The sequence below is a fragment of the Littorina saxatilis genome, unplaced genomic scaffold (genome assembly GCF_037325665.1).
Source record: "Littorina saxatilis isolate snail1 unplaced genomic scaffold, US_GU_Lsax_2.0 scaffold_651, whole genome shotgun sequence".
Classification (NCBI taxonomy): Eukaryota; Metazoa; Mollusca; class Gastropoda; order Littorinimorpha; family Littorinidae; genus Littorina; species Littorina saxatilis.
Genome location: NW_027129153.1, coordinates 20,850 through 37,500, shown reverse-complemented (window position 1 = coordinate 37,500; position 16,651 = coordinate 20,850). Strand labels below are relative to the sequence as shown.

The 16,651-nt window shown below is 43.6% G+C and overlaps 3 protein-coding genes across 5 annotated transcripts in view; 2 read left to right on the top strand and 1 right to left on the bottom strand.

Annotated features, from left to right (window-relative positions):
• LOC138957439 (mucin-2-like) overlaps window positions 1-2,194 on the top strand; it is a gene marked incomplete at its 5' end in the record, with an annotated part of 11,606 nt that extends 9,412 nt beyond the window's left edge. The window contains one exon of the mRNA XM_070328568.1: window positions 2,141-2,194. Within this exon, the coding sequence (XP_070184669.1) occupies window positions 2,141-2,194 (54 nt within the window). The remainder of the gene's footprint in view (window positions 1-2,140) is intronic.
• LOC138957438 (uncharacterized) lies at window positions 2,145-6,428 on the top strand. The gene is made up of 2 exons (XM_070328566.1): window positions 2,145-3,488; window positions 5,363-6,428. The coding sequence occupies exons 1-2, from the start codon at window positions 3,377-3,379 to the stop codon at window positions 5,689-5,691; spliced, it is 441 nt and encodes a 146-aa protein (XP_070184667.1). The 5' UTR covers window positions 2,145-3,376; the 3' UTR covers window positions 5,692-6,428.
• Window positions 6,429-10,270: 3,842 nt separating this feature from the next.
• Window positions 10,271-16,160, bottom strand: LOC138957437 (regucalcin-like). Of its 3 annotated transcripts, none has more exons than XM_070328563.1 (6): window positions 16,102-16,160; window positions 15,187-15,378; window positions 14,686-14,865; window positions 13,747-13,959; window positions 11,731-11,877; window positions 10,271-11,013 (listed from the first exon to the last, which is right to left on the bottom strand). In XM_070328563.1, the coding sequence occupies exons 2-6, from the start codon at window positions 15,356-15,358 to the stop codon at window positions 10,829-10,831; spliced, it is 897 nt and encodes a 298-aa protein (XP_070184664.1). In that variant the 5' UTR covers window positions 15,359-15,378; window positions 16,102-16,160; the 3' UTR covers window positions 10,271-10,828. The 3 variants fall into 3 exon arrangements, with proteins under 3 accessions (XP_070184664.1, XP_070184665.1, XP_070184666.1); XM_070328564.1 differs by lacking the exon at window positions 16,102-16,160 and adding an exon at window positions 15,840-15,998; XM_070328565.1 differs by lacking the exon at window positions 16,102-16,160 and adding an exon at window positions 15,708-15,817.
• Window positions 16,161-16,651: the final 491 nt, after the last annotated feature.

Genomic DNA, 16,651 nt, shown 5'->3' with positions numbered 1-16,651 from the left:
ACGGGTCTGGCTAATTACCCACTGCGCCGACAGGCATGCAATAAGCGATAGACGATGAAGTGTGATTATGTTCTGGGTAAGAGCTTAATTGCAACTGGCAGCTTAACTTGTTTTATCTGCCGAACGGAAATTTGGCACAAACTGCACGATGTTTAACAGTAATGGGAGTGCTTTGTCTTTAATTCGTGTGGAAGGGCGGACATTGTTGACAGATTTGTTCGTAGACGTGAAGATAATGTAGGTTTAATTAAATGTTTAGGCACGTGATGTGAGGTTGATTGAAGAATGCATATCTGTCTGTCTGTCTGTCTGTCTTTCCGTGTGTGTGGGTGTGTGTGTGTCTGTCTGTCTTTCTGTTTCCTTTGTGGTGTTCCTGCTGTGGCTGATTCTCCTGCTGTTTTTGTTGTATGATACCAGAGTAAAACATGGTCGAATAAAAAAGGAATGAGATAGAGTGAGATACAGAGACAGAACCAGAGACGGAGAGTAAGAGAGTAAGACAAAGGCAGAGAGAGACAGATAGAGAAAGAGAGAGAGACAGAGGTTGAGATAAAGGTTCAGAGAGAAGCAGAAAGAGAGAGAAAGGAAGAGAGAGAGAGAGAGAGAACAAAAGTGAAGAGAGAGAGAGAGAGAGATAGAGAGAGAGAGAGAGAGAGAGAGAGAGAGAGAGAGAGATAGCGATTACAAGCGCATTGATTCAACAGATCAGTCATGTACTTTTGGTCTACCACGAAGTATATTACGTAACATAATACTGCTTTCAGTTTGGCTTTTGTTGATTTTGCCCACTGACAACTTCCCAAATGTGATCCGCATTCATGGATCGTAAGTAGCAGCGCAGAACAGAATTTCTTTCAATAGGGACAACTACATGAGACTCACTAAAGATTTTTTTTGAGTGTTGAGTTTTTTGTTTGTTTTGTTTCTTCTCACAAGGACATCTGTTGTACTGAATTCTCTGGACGCTCGAAAATAGACTTCAGGGCGTTAGTATGAACATAGGGCGGGGATGTAGCTCAGTCGGTAGCGCGCTGGATTTGTATCCAGTTGGCCGCTGTCAGCGTGAGTTCGTCCCCACGTTCGGCGAGAGATTTATTTCTCAGAGTCAACTTTGTGTGCAGACTCTCCTCGGTGTCCGAACACCTCCGTGTGTACACGCAAGCACAAGACCAAGTGCGCACGAAAAAGATCCTGTAATCCATGTCAGAGTTCGGTGGGTTATAGAAACACGAAAATACCCAGCATGCTTCCTCCGAAAACGGCGTATGGCTGCCTAAATGGCGGGGTAAAAAAACGGTCATACACGTAAAATTCCACTCGTACAAAAAACACACACGAGTGTACGTGGGAGTTTCAGTCCACGAACGCAGAAGAAGAAGAAGAAGAAGTAGTATGAACATTATTGTCACTTCATTATACCATTGTACCCGAGGGCACTGCACCTGGAAATGTCACACTGTGAACTCTTCTGTTCGTCTCTGCAAAAACGTCCTTCTTTCTGGAAGTCGCGCGCTTTTTCCTAAGAACAAACTTGGCGAACAATTGCCTTGTTGGAATGCCCGCTTGTTATCTGTCCATGACACACCGTGAAATGTTAGCGGGTGTGATTCTCACAGGAACTACTTGTTAGCTGTTATTCTCTACAATCAAATACGATTGTTGCAAGGGTGAATGACACCGAGTGTAGTTTTCATAGCAAATGAGTAAGAATATTTACTGTTTGTTTAAAAAAAACAATGTCTGGGTGTTTCCGTCTGTCTGTATATGCCTGTATGTGGGAGGAAACTATGAGGAAAACTGTATTTCTGCTAGTTAATGTTCATGAACATTCGCTTGGAATTTGTTTGACATATCGGCGTAGAAAACAAGACATACAGACTTCGCATGCTTACTTGAACCAGTATATTGACATTGCGCTCAGAATGAAGGGGTTTGATTACATTTAAGTAACACGCATTTCTCCTAGCAATAGCATGGGCTGCAGCCGCAACAAGAAAAAGTAACGGGACCGATAACAAGGCTTTACTCACTGAAATGTGCAACGGTTTCTCTCCTTTTTCTTAAAACAAAGCAACGGTTTCTCTCCTTTGTCTTGAAACAAAGCAAACAAATTGATGTACTTTGTCTCTGTTTGTTTCAGATCAGCGACCCTTGCAGCCCAGTGATGACCAGGAAGCCGCTGACAAAGATCTGAAGTTACGACGCCATCTTGCGACGGAAACAGCGAAAATGATGTGACAAGGCCCACCAAAGCACAGGGTTTTTGCCAGGATAGCAACACATTTACGACGACGTGAAACATCCAAAGCAACCTTCGCTAAGGACACAAGTGATATTTACCGGAGACGACGGTGACATTAGGTGGCTGTGCTTGCTGCGACAGAGAAGCCATTATCTTCCCATGTGGATTCTTTGTCTTGACAAGGCAGCGCCTTTTTCCACGAATACAAGTGATTTGTGTGGCTTAGAATTCGTGGAAGCACAGATAATTGAAAACTTTGCGCGAACTTGTTTTACTTCACGAAAGCGGACAACCGAACCGTCTTGGGGCATAAAAAGGAATACATGCAGCTGCAGAGTGCGCCATTTGTAAGGTGCTTGTCGGAAAGCAGAAACAGTTAGGAGCTTCTATCTTGGGTGAACTTCGTAGAAGAGGGAAACATTCGACTAGCTGTTTTTATAAGCGAGACACTTACAACTTTAGAGATTGACCGTTGATTAAATTGAGTTGTCTGGAAAAAGAGAACCACTTACATTTCAAAGGAGGATGCTTCACCTGTTCTGTCCGGCCTCTGTGTAAATTCGTGCTTTTCTTCAGACTAAACAAGTCCCACAAAATCAGTGACCAAACGCGACAAAAAAGACTGAGCAACTTAGTGTTAGAGACCGGGACCTCAAAAAAATATCTAACTTGAAACTTGTCCGAGTTCAGTGTCAGCATTGACTTATGCATGTATGTTGACACATTTCATTTCATGCACAAAGTGTCGACAGTTTGGACCAAATAATCGTTTTGAAATCACCTAGAATATGTCTTACTATACTCAACAGAATTAAACAATTTGGAACAACTCATCGCTCAAGCTGTGTGAACTGAAGCATTGTGTCTGTTCTTATTTGCCCCAACGGCACTCCAAATAAACGAAGGAGGCGGATTGTCCCCGCCCGGGTAACATTCTTGTGAAATTTTACTTTAAACTTTTCACCGCACGTTGACAATATAAAGTTGTCCCCGTTTATTGTGACACAGCCGGACACTCGCAGAGGATTGGAACGACTCATCAGCCCACACTGCAGTATTTCTTCATTCTTTTTCCCCCTAACATTCCATGCAAGGGCGGGGGTCGTTCCCCCCGGGGGGCATGGTAGGTTCTTGATGGTGTCGATAAGCCCCATCCTCAGTGCTCTCTACCGTGGCTACGACAACAAGACCACCAACAACGGCACAACAGTCACCAACGGCACAGCCCTACAAAGTTCCGCGAAAGGTGAGGGATGAGTGAAAAGGGGGAGATGTGTGTGTGTGTGAGGGGGGGGGGGGTAGAGAGAGTGAGTGAGAGAGAGAGTCGGAGAACGAACGAACACACACACACTCACACACACACACACACACACACACACACACACACACACTGCACACACACACACAGGCACACACACACACACACACACACCACACACACACACACACACCACACACACACACAGGCACATACACGCGCACACAACACCACACACACACACACACCACACACACACACACACACAACGCAAGGCAACGCTACCACCACCAACACCATCACCACAACCAACAACAACAGCAACCGCACACTTCTAACCGGCGTAATAACACAAAGACAACAAGTCGCGTAAGGCGAAATTACAACATTTAGTCAAGCTGTCGAACTAACAGAATGAAACTGAACTCACTGCATTTTACAGCAAGAGCGTATACTCGTAGCATCGTCAGTCCACCGCTCGATGCAAAGGCAGTGAAATTGACAAGAAGAGCGGGGTAGTAGTTGCGCTGAGAAGGATAGCACGCTTTTCTTTATCTCTATTCTTTTTAACTTTCTGAGCGTGTTTTTAATCCAAACATATCACATCTATATGTTTTTGGAATCAGGAACCCACAAGGAATAAGATGAAATTGTTTTTAAATCGATTTCGGAAATTTTATTTTAATTATAATTAATATATTTTTAATTTTCAGAGCTTGTTTTTAATCCGAATATAACATATTTATATGTTTTTGGAATCAGCAAATGATGAAGAATAAGATGAACGTAAATTTGGATCGTTTTAAAAACATATTATTGTTTTTACAATTTTCAGATTTTTAATGACCAAAGTCATTAATTAATTTTTAAGCCACCAAGCTGAAATGCAATACCGAAGTCCGGCCTGGGGAGCATCGGGTAAATTCTTCCCCCCAACCCGCGGGGGGTATTTAGTATATGCAATTGCATTCTAGTGAATATGTCCATGTAAAATTAACATTCTCGAACTAAGCTCTCTTGCCGCGGTTCAATACCTTCAATAATAGTGTGTAAACTCGCACAGTATCCCCCAAACCATAATCTCTTTTTCACTATACAGAATCTTCGAAAGCAAAGTGAATACACTTGTAAAGATAACCTTAAATACATTAGCTCTTTTTCTTCATTCAGTACCTTCAAACACAGCGTGTTTACGCGTACAGTAAACCCCTGAAGACATGAGCTGTTTTTCTATGGACGGCGTTTCCTCTTGCTGATATTTTGGACACGCGCTTTACCTCTGCGAATGCGTGACTCCGTGGGGAGAGCAATAGAATTTGATTTCCGGTTGGTGAAATAGGACGGAAGTCCTGTTGGGTGGGCGGTGAAATGGAGCCATGGCTATACATAGACCTCAGCTACTTAGCTACTTTCTACGCACAGAAAATGCCTTTTTAGGCGCTGTATTGCCTTTTTAGGCGCTGTATTGCCTTTAGAGTCTGTTTGCGAACAATAGGTTCTATCTCTCTCTCTCTCTGTCTCTCTCTCTGTCTGTGTGTGTGGGTGGGTGTGTGTGTGTCTCTCTCTCTCTCTCTCTCTCTCTCTCTCTCTCTCTCTCTCTCTCTGTCTCTCTCTCTCTCTCTCTCACATGTACATTGTATCAAGAAATGCTTATATACTATATCTGCAGTTTGCCTCCTGCTCTTGTCTTTCACCATGAGATGCTCACACCCTCTTTCACCATGAGATGCTCACACCCTCTTTCACCATGAGATGCTCACACCCTCTTTCACCATGAGATGCTCACACCCTCTTTCACCATGAGATGCTCACACCCTCTTTCACCATGAAATGCTCACACCCTCTTTCTCTTCTCGCTGCAGTTCTGCACACAATCCAGCCAGAGGAGGTCGTCATCCTCGGGATCATCATCTGCATGTGGGTGGTGGCGGTCCTGGCTTTCCTCAAGAGGTGGGGCAGCATCCGAATCCTTCAGCCCATCGAACCCCGCTATCGCCACAGCCCCAAGAACCTGGAGAACGTGACCGTGGTCAAGCGAGCCCAGGATTCCGTCATCTACAAGAACTACAGCAGAAAGATGTCCGTTACCATGGTTGCCAGAGAAAACAGGAGGCTGCAGCGAATGCATACGGTTCCTATCATGAGCGCCTTGCCTATGATCCCCATGGAAACGGGCACTACGGAGATGTGAGGTTGTGACGTGGTTTGTAAGTGATGACGTTGTGGCCCTAGTTGCGTACTGAGAAGTGCTAGTGACGTCATTGTGGATATCGCCGTGGTGGTGTTTGAATTCAGAGTATAAGCAACACTCGTCGGCTGTGGTAGAGAGAAAAACACGTTACTGTTGCTCAACATTTTGTAATGGTCAGTTCCCCAAACACAATGTGCGTCAGAGATGCTCACAAGCGCGTGACCGGAAGAGAGATATTTGGCAGCAGAAATGACGCCATTGCGTTGTGCGTCACGGACTATGATTTCAATGCAAAGTGCGTCTGCGTAGGTTCTCAGCAACCTCCTCGGGCAAACTGTGAACACGGACGCAGATTTCTCGCCCTTCCAGACCGAAAATCTTTGGTCTGGAACGTGCGGCAGGAAGTGACGTAATCAGTGTCAATACCCGGGAGCCGATGCAATTCGAAGAAGGAAAAACATCAGTGAAAATATACTCGGGAATCCTTTTTTAATTTTTTTTTTATTAAGAAACGGGTTACTCCGAACGTGGGATCAATTAAAACGAGTAAGTTTTAACGGGAACAAGAATCTGAACTTGTTTCCATATCAACAGTGAAGTTTGGAACATTTAAAACGGGTTCGTCTGATCTTGCAGAACAAATTAAAACAGATTGATCGTACTTGGGACAATTATAACGCGTTGATCAGAATTGGGGGAAATAAAGACGAGGGAGTCTAAACCAACGGGGGGGGGGGGGGGGGGGGGGGGTCTATTATCATGATAACTGCAGTGGATCTTGAAGAACAGGTGTGCAATACCAACAAAATAACTCAGAAAGTCTACACAATATAATGAAACAAATACCGGTAACAAGCACTAGGATTTCAAGTCTAGAAAAAGAAGTAACACTATGTCGTGCACTGTTATAATTCTCTTGCATCTACTCTTCCCCTGGAGCAATTTTTTGATTAGTGCTTTTGTGAACAAGAAACAATTAACAAGTGGCTCTATCCCCCCCCCCCCCCCCCCCCCCCTTTCCCCGTCGCGATATAACCTTGAACGGTTGAAAACGACGTTAAACACCAAATAAAGAAAGAAAGAAAGAATCTACTCTTGATTACGAGACGATAAATGCTTCGATAATGATACACACTGTAGAAGTAGTATACACCTCAGTTAATGCTTTAAAACAAAACAAAACAAAACAATGGCAACACACAGGAGTGCTATGCTTATTAACTTAAAGAAATGTTATCAATGCACAAAGAGTCAAACGCAGGGGGAAATAGGAAGTGGAATCAGAGTTTAGCTGTTACGAAGAACGCCTCTACCAACATGAATTTCATGTTCATACGGGTGAATATATACTTGCTGACGTTGTCATGAAAAATCATAACGTGTGGACATGAAATTTATGTTCGTACATCCTGGTATTGACATGAAAATAACATGTGATATGGACCAGTTTAAAGCGGCATGAATTGCATGTTGGAAAAGGTGACTGTATGAAAAGAAAAATATACGGACATGAATTTCATGTTGCGAAAGGTGACACTGTATTTCTTGGCATTGTCATGAATATACTTTTTTGTATGGAAAAGATTATTGCGACATGAATTTCATGTTGCAGAAGGTGACACCGTATTTCTTAGCATTGTCATGAAAATACGCTGGAAAAGATTATAGCGACATGAATTTCATGTTGCGAAAAGTGACACTATATTTGTTTGGCATTGTCATGAATAAACTTTTTGGTTTGTAAAAGATTATAGCGACATGAATTTCATGTTGTAAAAGGTGACTCCGTACTTCTTGGCAATGTCATGAACAAATCATACTATACCGACGTGAAATTCATGTCGCGAAACATGACTCCGTACTTCTTGGAATTGTCTTGAATATCTTTCTGAATGGATTAGCATCCCTTGTTCCTGTCGTTTTATGTTGTACCATCTTCTGATCCGACCAATAATGTATTCCTTGACATGTCAGGGAGAGTACAATCACTTATGATTATGGTGGTTGGGGACGTCACGCTTTTGTGCCTGCGGCGACGTTGGTATGCATGCATGAGTGTTGCGATAGAAACGTGGTGTGTGTATTTGTGTGTGTGTGTGTGTGTGTGTGTGTATGTGTGTGTGTGTGTGTGTGTGTGTGTGTGCGTGTGCGTGTGTGTGTGTGTGTGTGTACGCTCGTGTGTGTGTGTGTTTGTGTGGGTGTGTTCGCGCGTGGGTGTCTGTGTGTGTGTGTGTAGGGGGGGGTATACCTACGTGTGTGTGTCTTTGTGTGTCTGTGTACACATATGAGTTTGTGTTGTGTATGTGCGCGCCCGCTTGTGTGTGTGTGCCTGTGTGTGTTTGTTTCTTTCAGGCGTGCTGGTATGTGTGTGCGCGTGTGTGTGTGATTGTGTGTGGGTGGGTGTGTGTGTGTGTGTGTGTGTGTGTGTGTGTGTGTGTGTATGTGTGTAGGTGCGTGTTTGTGTGTGCGTGAGTGTGTGTGCGATTGTGTGCCTTCATGAGAGTGTGAGTGTGCGTATGTGTGTGTATGTGTAGGTGCCTGCGTGCGTGTGTGTGTGTTTGTAAGTCTGTGTATGTCTGTGTGCACAGGCGCGCGAGTGTGTTTGCGTTCTCATGCGTATATATCATGTGCGTGAGAGTGGAGTCTGCAATCTGCCAGTGTGTGCGTGTCACATTTGTGATTGGGTGTGGATGTCGATGTGAACATGTTTGTGTATGTAAACCCATTATTTGTGATTTACTTAAAGGCTGACATAGTCCTATTTAATTAGCTTAATTACTTCCAGGGCTTTTCCCATCGTTGCGGGGATGTATAAATTAAGCTTCCTGCAAAGTTTTAGGTTTGAAGTCCTTACCAATTACGAGAAATAATTAATTATTTATTGCATGCATTGTTTAGCAACAGTTCTCTAGGACTTGGGCTATTTTTAGACCGTTGACGTCACTTCGTGACGTTTCGTAAACCAAAGATGGCGTTTGAGACTGTTCTGTTTACATTCGACACTATCAACACCACTTTGCAATACTGAAATAATTTGTTCTGTGTTCGAAAGCTACAGCCAATCGTTATTATATCCCCTTTGGTACAGTTTTATAACATTATTGGCACATGTAAGCAATATGAATTAATTAATGAACGCTACGAATATGGCAGCCTTTAATAAAGTCGCGAAAGAAAATCAGAATCTCGGTTTGTGTTCTAAACCACACTTTCTAACGACTAAGACAGTACGGAACAAAGTTAATAACTTCTGATTGGCATTGTAGGCATAGAGCTAGTACCATAATTATGTTGTTGAAAGTCTTTCACCGATTAGTGTGCGTTTGTTTATTTCATGTGCAAGTTTAGTATGTATCGTAATTTGTTTGATTTTGCTTGACATAATATTTAGCAGGATGGTTTCCTTTTGTTACTTTTTTTGTGAAGTATTTTTCACCTTGGCTTCAGTATTGCTTCTTTCTGCTCGTTTACCTGATACAATCTGGTACGAAGACAATCTGCATTCAGTGGTGTCGCTGATATACGCAGTTAAGTGATTGTCTCTTTCTTTTTGTATTGTTTTTCTAATTGAAGGGAATCAATCAATCAATCAACGAGTCTTATATCGCGCATATTCCGTGGGTACAGTTCTAGGCGCTCTGCAGTGATGCCGTGTGAGATGAAATTTTATACGGCCAGTAGATTGCAGCCATTTCGGCGCATATTTACCTTTCACGGCCTATTATTCCAAGTCACACGGGTATAGGTAGACAATTATTAACTGTGCCTAAGCAATTTTGCCAGGAAAGACCCTTTTGTCAATCGTGGGATCTTTAACGTGCACACCCAATGTAGTGTACCCGGGAATGGAGAAGTAGTTATAAATGCTTCAATATGGTGTTGCGCTCTTGTTACCAGGACGAGTGCATCAGGTTTTCTTTGCAGGTTCTTATGTTTTGCACGCATTTCTTTGAATTGTTAGCCAAGTGTCTTCAACATTTATTTGCGCTTGCTTTCTAGAATAGGAGAGAAAACATTACATACTTTATAATTTGTTGTTAGAAAGAAACACACGGTGTGTTCCTTGTATTTCCAAACATTACACACACATATCTTGCAAACAAAAATATTTCTGCTGTCGTTACTTATGAACAAACGTCTCCTAGCAAAGCGGAAGAATCGTCCGAAAAAAAAATGTTCTTCATACTTTTCAGAATGGCAGTTGCATGTGTGTTCAAAATGTTGTTTTCCCATGCCCAAAATAAACTCTTCTACAATATTTGAGTCAGTATCTATATGTATAGATAGTGTGTGTGTGTGTGTGTGTGTGTGTGTGTGTGTGTGTGTGTGTGTGTGTGTGTGTGTGTGTGTGTGTGTGTGTGTGCATGCGTGCGTGCATGCGTGTGTGTGCGAGTGCGTGCGTGCGTCTGTGGGTTTGCGTGTGAGTGCGTGCGTGTGTGTATGTGTGCGTGCTTGCGTGTGTGTACTTGTGCGTACTTGTGGGCGTGCGTGCGTGTGTGTGTGTCGGTGTGTGTGTGTGTGTCGGTGTGGGTGTGTGAGATCATGTGACTACATTACAATTTCAGGTCAGTATTTGGAGAACTGTCGGTGATCTGTTTATTTACAAAATTACAATGCACAATTCTCTCTTGGATTTTAACAAACAAACAAAACTATGTAAACAACAAAATAATTTTCCAAATGTTGTGCCCCAGCTTAAACATTGTTTCTCGTATCATTTCATTTAACCATTCTATGCCATTAAATGCACTTCACTTGGCTATCTAACACACGTTTCAAATCAAAGATTTCTCTGCCTGTGGTCACGTGACCGCCGTGAAAGCAAGGGTACCCACACATTAACCTAACAAAAACGTATAATACCAATGCCCCTAATGGCAAAGGGAATGATTATTTTAGTTGAGGTTTGAATTTTGGTGCAATATTTGTTTGGACAACTGTGTATAACAAGGTGAACTTTATACAGATTTATGTCTGTCTTACTGTCTGTCTGTCTGTATGTATGTGTGTGCGCGTGCTTGCGTGCGTGCGTGCGAGCGAGCGAGTGTGTGTGGTCGTGCACGCGCCTATCAGTGTCCGCACGAGATGTGTGTTGTTGCTAATACTGGTACACCTCTTTCTCGCCCTTGGGAGTTGCTCATCCCTCAAAGACATTGGCAGGCCTCCCTCTGGCCCCCAGGCCGGTGATCTTGAACAAGGACCCGGACAACGGCTCACTGGCGCTGTATCCTGTGGTGACGTACAGCTCATCCAGGTTCGTGCCGCCCCAACTCACCGAGGACGTCTTCGAGGCAGGAAGATCCACTTTCTGCAAAACTGTGCCTGAAAATGTGAAATGGAAAATGTTGTATCAATGACCTTAATCTTCCGATCATATTCCGATCCATGTTTGACACATACTATTTTAGTAAAATGCACTCTGGGAATCAGGGCTCTTCCGTCAGCACCCAACCGCCATAGAACCATGTGCCAAGTTGAATAAAGAAGTAAGAAACACACGAGCTGTGTTGACCTTCTGTCACAGCAAAGAAGAAAGGAAGAATATTACAGAATTGCATTTCTGGACGTGATATTTTGTTCCCTGTTGTTGATGCAAAAGGCGAATTGCGATGGCTAGCGTTACATTGTTATTATGAACATTGAGGGCGTGTTTTGTTTTGTTTGTCGGAACATCTTTATTGTATCTATATCGATACATTTAGTATTACGCTGGATCAATTAAGGAAGATCTAATAATAAATCAAGCACTTTTATATCAATGTTGCCATGGATAAATAATGTTCAGCAACATCAGCAAGGTCTTATACATCATCAGTAGAAGAAGTTTTGCGTTTTCTTCAGAATTCGGTAGTTTGATGCTAAACCCCAAGGGCAAGAAGGATTGATTAATGTATTGATTGATTGATTGATTGATTGATTGATTGATTGATGGATGGATGGATGGATTAATGTATAGATTGATTGATTGATTGATTGATCTTTAATACATTAGGACTGTATTTTCAGAATACAACTTCGTTTAAACCAATGAATCTATACCTGTGTGTGGGTCAAGTCTAATGACAGCGCCCCCTCCGTAGAGCGCGACCCACAGTTTGTTGTCCGTGTCGATGGTCATTCCGTCGGGCACTGCTCCAGCGACGACGGCGTTGTCTCCCCCTACCTGCTTCACCGTCCGCTCACTGTCTGCACACAGCGGAAAAGTCATTTTCATTTTCACTTTCATTACTTTATTGTCCTATCGCTCGGAAATTCGGGTCGCTTCCTCCCAGTGGAAAGCTAGCAGCAACAGAGTCGCGCTTCCCAGGTGTATGCGTGTTTAGGTGTATTCAGCCACCTGCACCTATGGCAAAACAACCGAGGTCTTTTTGGTCTGCACATAAAGTTGACCCGTGTCCGGCCCGGTCCGGATTCGAACCTGCAACCTTAGGATTACAAGTTCAGTGCTCTACCGACTCAGCTACCGGGCCCCCTCAAGTAGCGATGATACTCGGCAAACTTCACCATTATTTAGACCATTTGAGGCAACTTATTACCTTAGTACCATTTTTCAAAGTAGAAGACATTTTGAGTGAAGGCATAGTAAGTGGGTCTGTATAAAGACTACTCAATGTCACAGCAAAGACTTTGAATTCCCTCTAATCAAGCCTCACGCACGATTGGGTCACGAGGGCCGATGTACACGAGAAAGTTACCAACCGGGTGGGAGCCAGCCGTAGTGTTAGATTGGTTGATATTGAAATGTGTTGTGATTTCAACGAATCAAACCCCGCGGTTTCTCCTCTCCCGTTTGGGTGGCATCCATTTTCGGTTCATGCCCCTCAACCCTGGTAACCACAGCGTTCATCTGTCGTTCCCACGTGTAAAATATGCTTTTGAAAGGAATTCACTGTTGAAAAAGTGATATAGCTTGCCATGAGGCCTTGCCGAGGAGTGTGACTATGCTGTTGGTTAGCCGTCTATGAAGGACTAATTCGCACCTAAGGCGCAACAGTTATTTAACTCGCAAAATCACAGAAGTCTTGAATCGAGTTTGAAAGGAATGCAGAAAAGAAATACACTTTTTTCTCTCTTTTGTTTTTTGTTTTTAAAGCGGAACATTCAAGTAGCAGAATGTGTGAAATAAGCTACCCGAATTACGTTTGCCTGTGCAGCAACTAAGCCTAGCGACAACTGTTGCAAGCGAGCACTTTTGGTGGGGGTGTCTTGTCAATCCAGGTGTCCTTTCGTTTCTGGTTTCAGCAATGTCCTATTCCATCCTTAGTTGGTATAATACAGAATTAACATTTAAGAATCCACAACAAGAAGGACACTTCCATTGACTTCAAGCCAAACGGTCAACAGGAGCTGTCCTTTGCTGCAAGGTGTCTTCTCATCTCGAAGTGTCCGCAGAAGACAAGTTTCTCTTTATATGTACCGATTGAACATTGGATTGTCGACCCTTTGTTTGAGCCATGGGACACCAGAGTCCGACTAAAACTCACATTATTTTAGGCGGATAGCCGAGACTACAAAAGAGTGCATATTTGTGTGCGTTCAATCGTAAACAATAACAGAAATGTTAACTTATATCGATCGATACATAACTGGTATGTACATATTCGACCAAATTGTGACAGTTTACACATATCTTGGCTGGCGCAGTCCCGGAGGAACACTGACTGTTTCGGTCCGTGTAAAATGATGATAAATGTTGCTTAACGACCTCACGGTTAAACCATTAGGGGCATGTACCCGGGTGTTACCCTGACTTTAAATGATTTAGAGAAAAAAACAGTAATGATAAATAAATAAAAGGGGCCGCCGCAAAGGAGGTTTGTCTGTCGCGCTCGAGCTCCCAGCCACCAAGGCACCAAAGCTGGGGGTTGGTGTCAAGTAGCAATGGAGTTGGTTTGGAGACCCGGCTGGGCCATCGTGTGGCAGCGCCATAGTTGGTAAGGCTGTTGCTCAAGGGGTTGTTGGGTCTTTGGGGCACTGGGCCATTGTTGGTCGGGGTCCGCGTAAAATGTCATATTTTGGTCAATAACACAAATAACATTTAATATAAAGACGTACCGATAGTCCCGGCCTGCAGGTCAAAGTCAAAGGCGTAGACGTTTCCCGGGCGGGAGTCGACGAAGAAAAAGGTAGCGTTGTCGTCTGTCCACGCCAGTCCGTTGGAGATGGTCAGTCCTGTCAGCTGTGTCCTCACTGTCCGGTCAAGGTCTAGTGTGTACAGTGCCCCTCCCCCCTGGGTGAAGTCTTGACCTGGCTCTGAGGTCAGGGTCCCTGTCAACAGTGATAAACAACAAGTGAGCATCAGTGTTAAACCTGTCGGCTTACAAGTGACTTTGGTGCGCTGAGTCCAGGGCCAAAGTGCACGAGAAAGTTACCAACTGGGTGGGAGCCAGCCGCCGCGTTGGATTGGTTGAAATTGGTTTAAACAATTTTATTCAGCAAAATTACATACAACAAAGTTGCATACAATCAATTAGTAAATGGAGCACAACAAGGAAAGCTTATAGACGTGCTCTTTAAAGAAATATGATATTTGGTTGAAAATGAGATGTATCGCTTCCACTTTCGGTTCGTGCATTTTTCCTTTGATTCAATTAATTGCTGTGTGTGTCTAGATTAGGGTCCAGGGTGTGTCTAGATGAGGGTCCAGGGTGTGTCTAGATGAGGGTCCAGGGTGTGTCTAGATGAGGGTCCAGGGTGTGTCTAGATGAGGGTCCAGGGTGTGTCTAGATGAGTGTCCAGAGTGTGTCTAGATGAGGGTCCAGGGTGTGTCTAGATGAGGGTCCAGGGTGTGTCTAGATGAGGGTCCAGGGTGTGTCTAGATGAGGGTCCAGGGTGTGTCTAGATGAGGGTCCAGGGTGTGTCTAGATGAGGGTCCAGGGTGTGTCTAGATGAGGGTCCAGGGTGTGTCTAGATTAGGGTCCAGGGTGTGCAGTAATGACATTCACCTGAAACCTCTACAAAAGGCTCGGATTAATAGTATCCTTTCAAACTGACCTGCCCAGAGTCTGCCCTTGGCGTCGCATTTGCCGTCGTTGAAACGGCTGTGTTGGTCGTGTTCCACTTCCTGAATGACGGAGGCGGTGCCCGTGCTCCAGTCCAGCTGTGACAGCGTGTGACCCAGGCCCACTACGAAGCCTCCAGACTTGCGCGGAACTACCAAGCTCACCTGGTCGTCTGGTTTAAACGAAATAATATTCATATGCACAAACATAACAATACAGCCACATGCTTACACAGAAGCCCAACAAGTTGAAACAAAAACTTATAAAAACTGCTCACTAAAGTAAACATATCGTTTCATCGTGGGACACCTGGTCGTTAGAGCAGAGGTTTGGGTTGAGTCTGGATCTGAGGGGGGGAGGGGGAGGGAGGGGGAGTCGCTTGGTTCCAGTGGCACACACACACACACACACACACACACACACACACACACACACACACACACACACACACACACACACACACACACACATACTATAATATCAATCTTCTCACCAAGAAGTTTAGAGTCATGCTGACCAGTGGCAGCGTTGTAGCGGTGTACCCTCTGCCCGTCGATGTCCACGAAGTACAGTGACTGGGTGCTAATATCCCAGTGCGGTCCCTCCCCTAGCTTTTGACACACGTTCTTCAGAACTGTCACCACTTGGGGATTGGACGTTGTCATGGTTACGGGCGTCACGTGTGCTGTGAACATAACATTAGCATAATTATATAATTGAAAAAATGGGATACTGTCGTCCATCTGATAGATTTCACATTGTTGTGGTATAACGCGTGCTTCAACCTTTGTAAAGTATGTGAAAAAAAGGACAAGATTACAAAAAAAAGAACGGTTTCGTTCTCATAAGACTTGAAAGAAATATGCAAACTAACAAGCCGTATTTACAAAAACAAAATGATAATAAATAAAAACATCAACAACAACATTCTCACAAAAATGAAGTCGATACTCCCGTTTTCTTCGAAAATGTAAGGACTCACGTGAGAACTGTTATTGTTTTATGATTTCTTACAATTTTTCACTGAATCGGGCACTTGATTATTTCGTGTCAAAAGTAAATCGCAGCATTCGAATGAACTCCTCTCGAAAACGTTCGCCTTTAGTTGAATAAATTGTACATCAGACAATCGTGTCCAGTACTCACACCAACCCGACAATTCACTGAAATGATTCAGTCCCCGAAATAGCACACAATGTCACACGCTGTCCTTCTTTGCCACTACTAAAGCAAACGTGTGCAAGATTGTATGGTACACGCTTTGGAGCATGTGCAAGAACGGATTCAAACTCGAAATCGTCCCTCCAAAAACCCCAAAATGCACACACGACTTTTATTTTTCCTGCTGTTATCGTTTCTTCTCTTTACAAATTCTTCAACGCTGAGAATACTGAAAACGGATACTCACACACAAGCGAAAGACCGTAAGCCTAAACAATGAAAGAGTTGTAGGCTACGCTTTCAACAAATATTTATACAACGGTCGCTTACGGCAGCAAATAGAGATAATAGAGAATTATCGGCGTAGATGACTGCTCTGTTTGATCACACGATTATTTCTTCTGTCATTAGCAACATGTAACAGATTGTGCATAGGGTGCATGCGAAAATGACTGTGTGTGTGTGTGTGTGTGTGTGTGTGTGTGTGTGTGTGTGTTTGTGTGTGTGTGTGTGTTTGTGTGTGTGTGTATATATAATTCTTACTGATACTTCTATACTGTTTATCTTACGCATATGTACAATTGATGGTTAAACACGTTTTGTTAAGGAGGAGCATGCTTGCGCGTGTGTGCTGTTGTGGGTTTTGTGTGGGGAATGTATGCGGGCGTGCGTGAGCGTGTGTGTGACTGAGATTGTAAGCGATGTTTGGAAGGGCGTGTATGGATTGATTGATTGTACTCTGGCCAAAACATGTCCCTAGTGTACTGCACATGGTTGAAATACAGTCTTATGTCTTA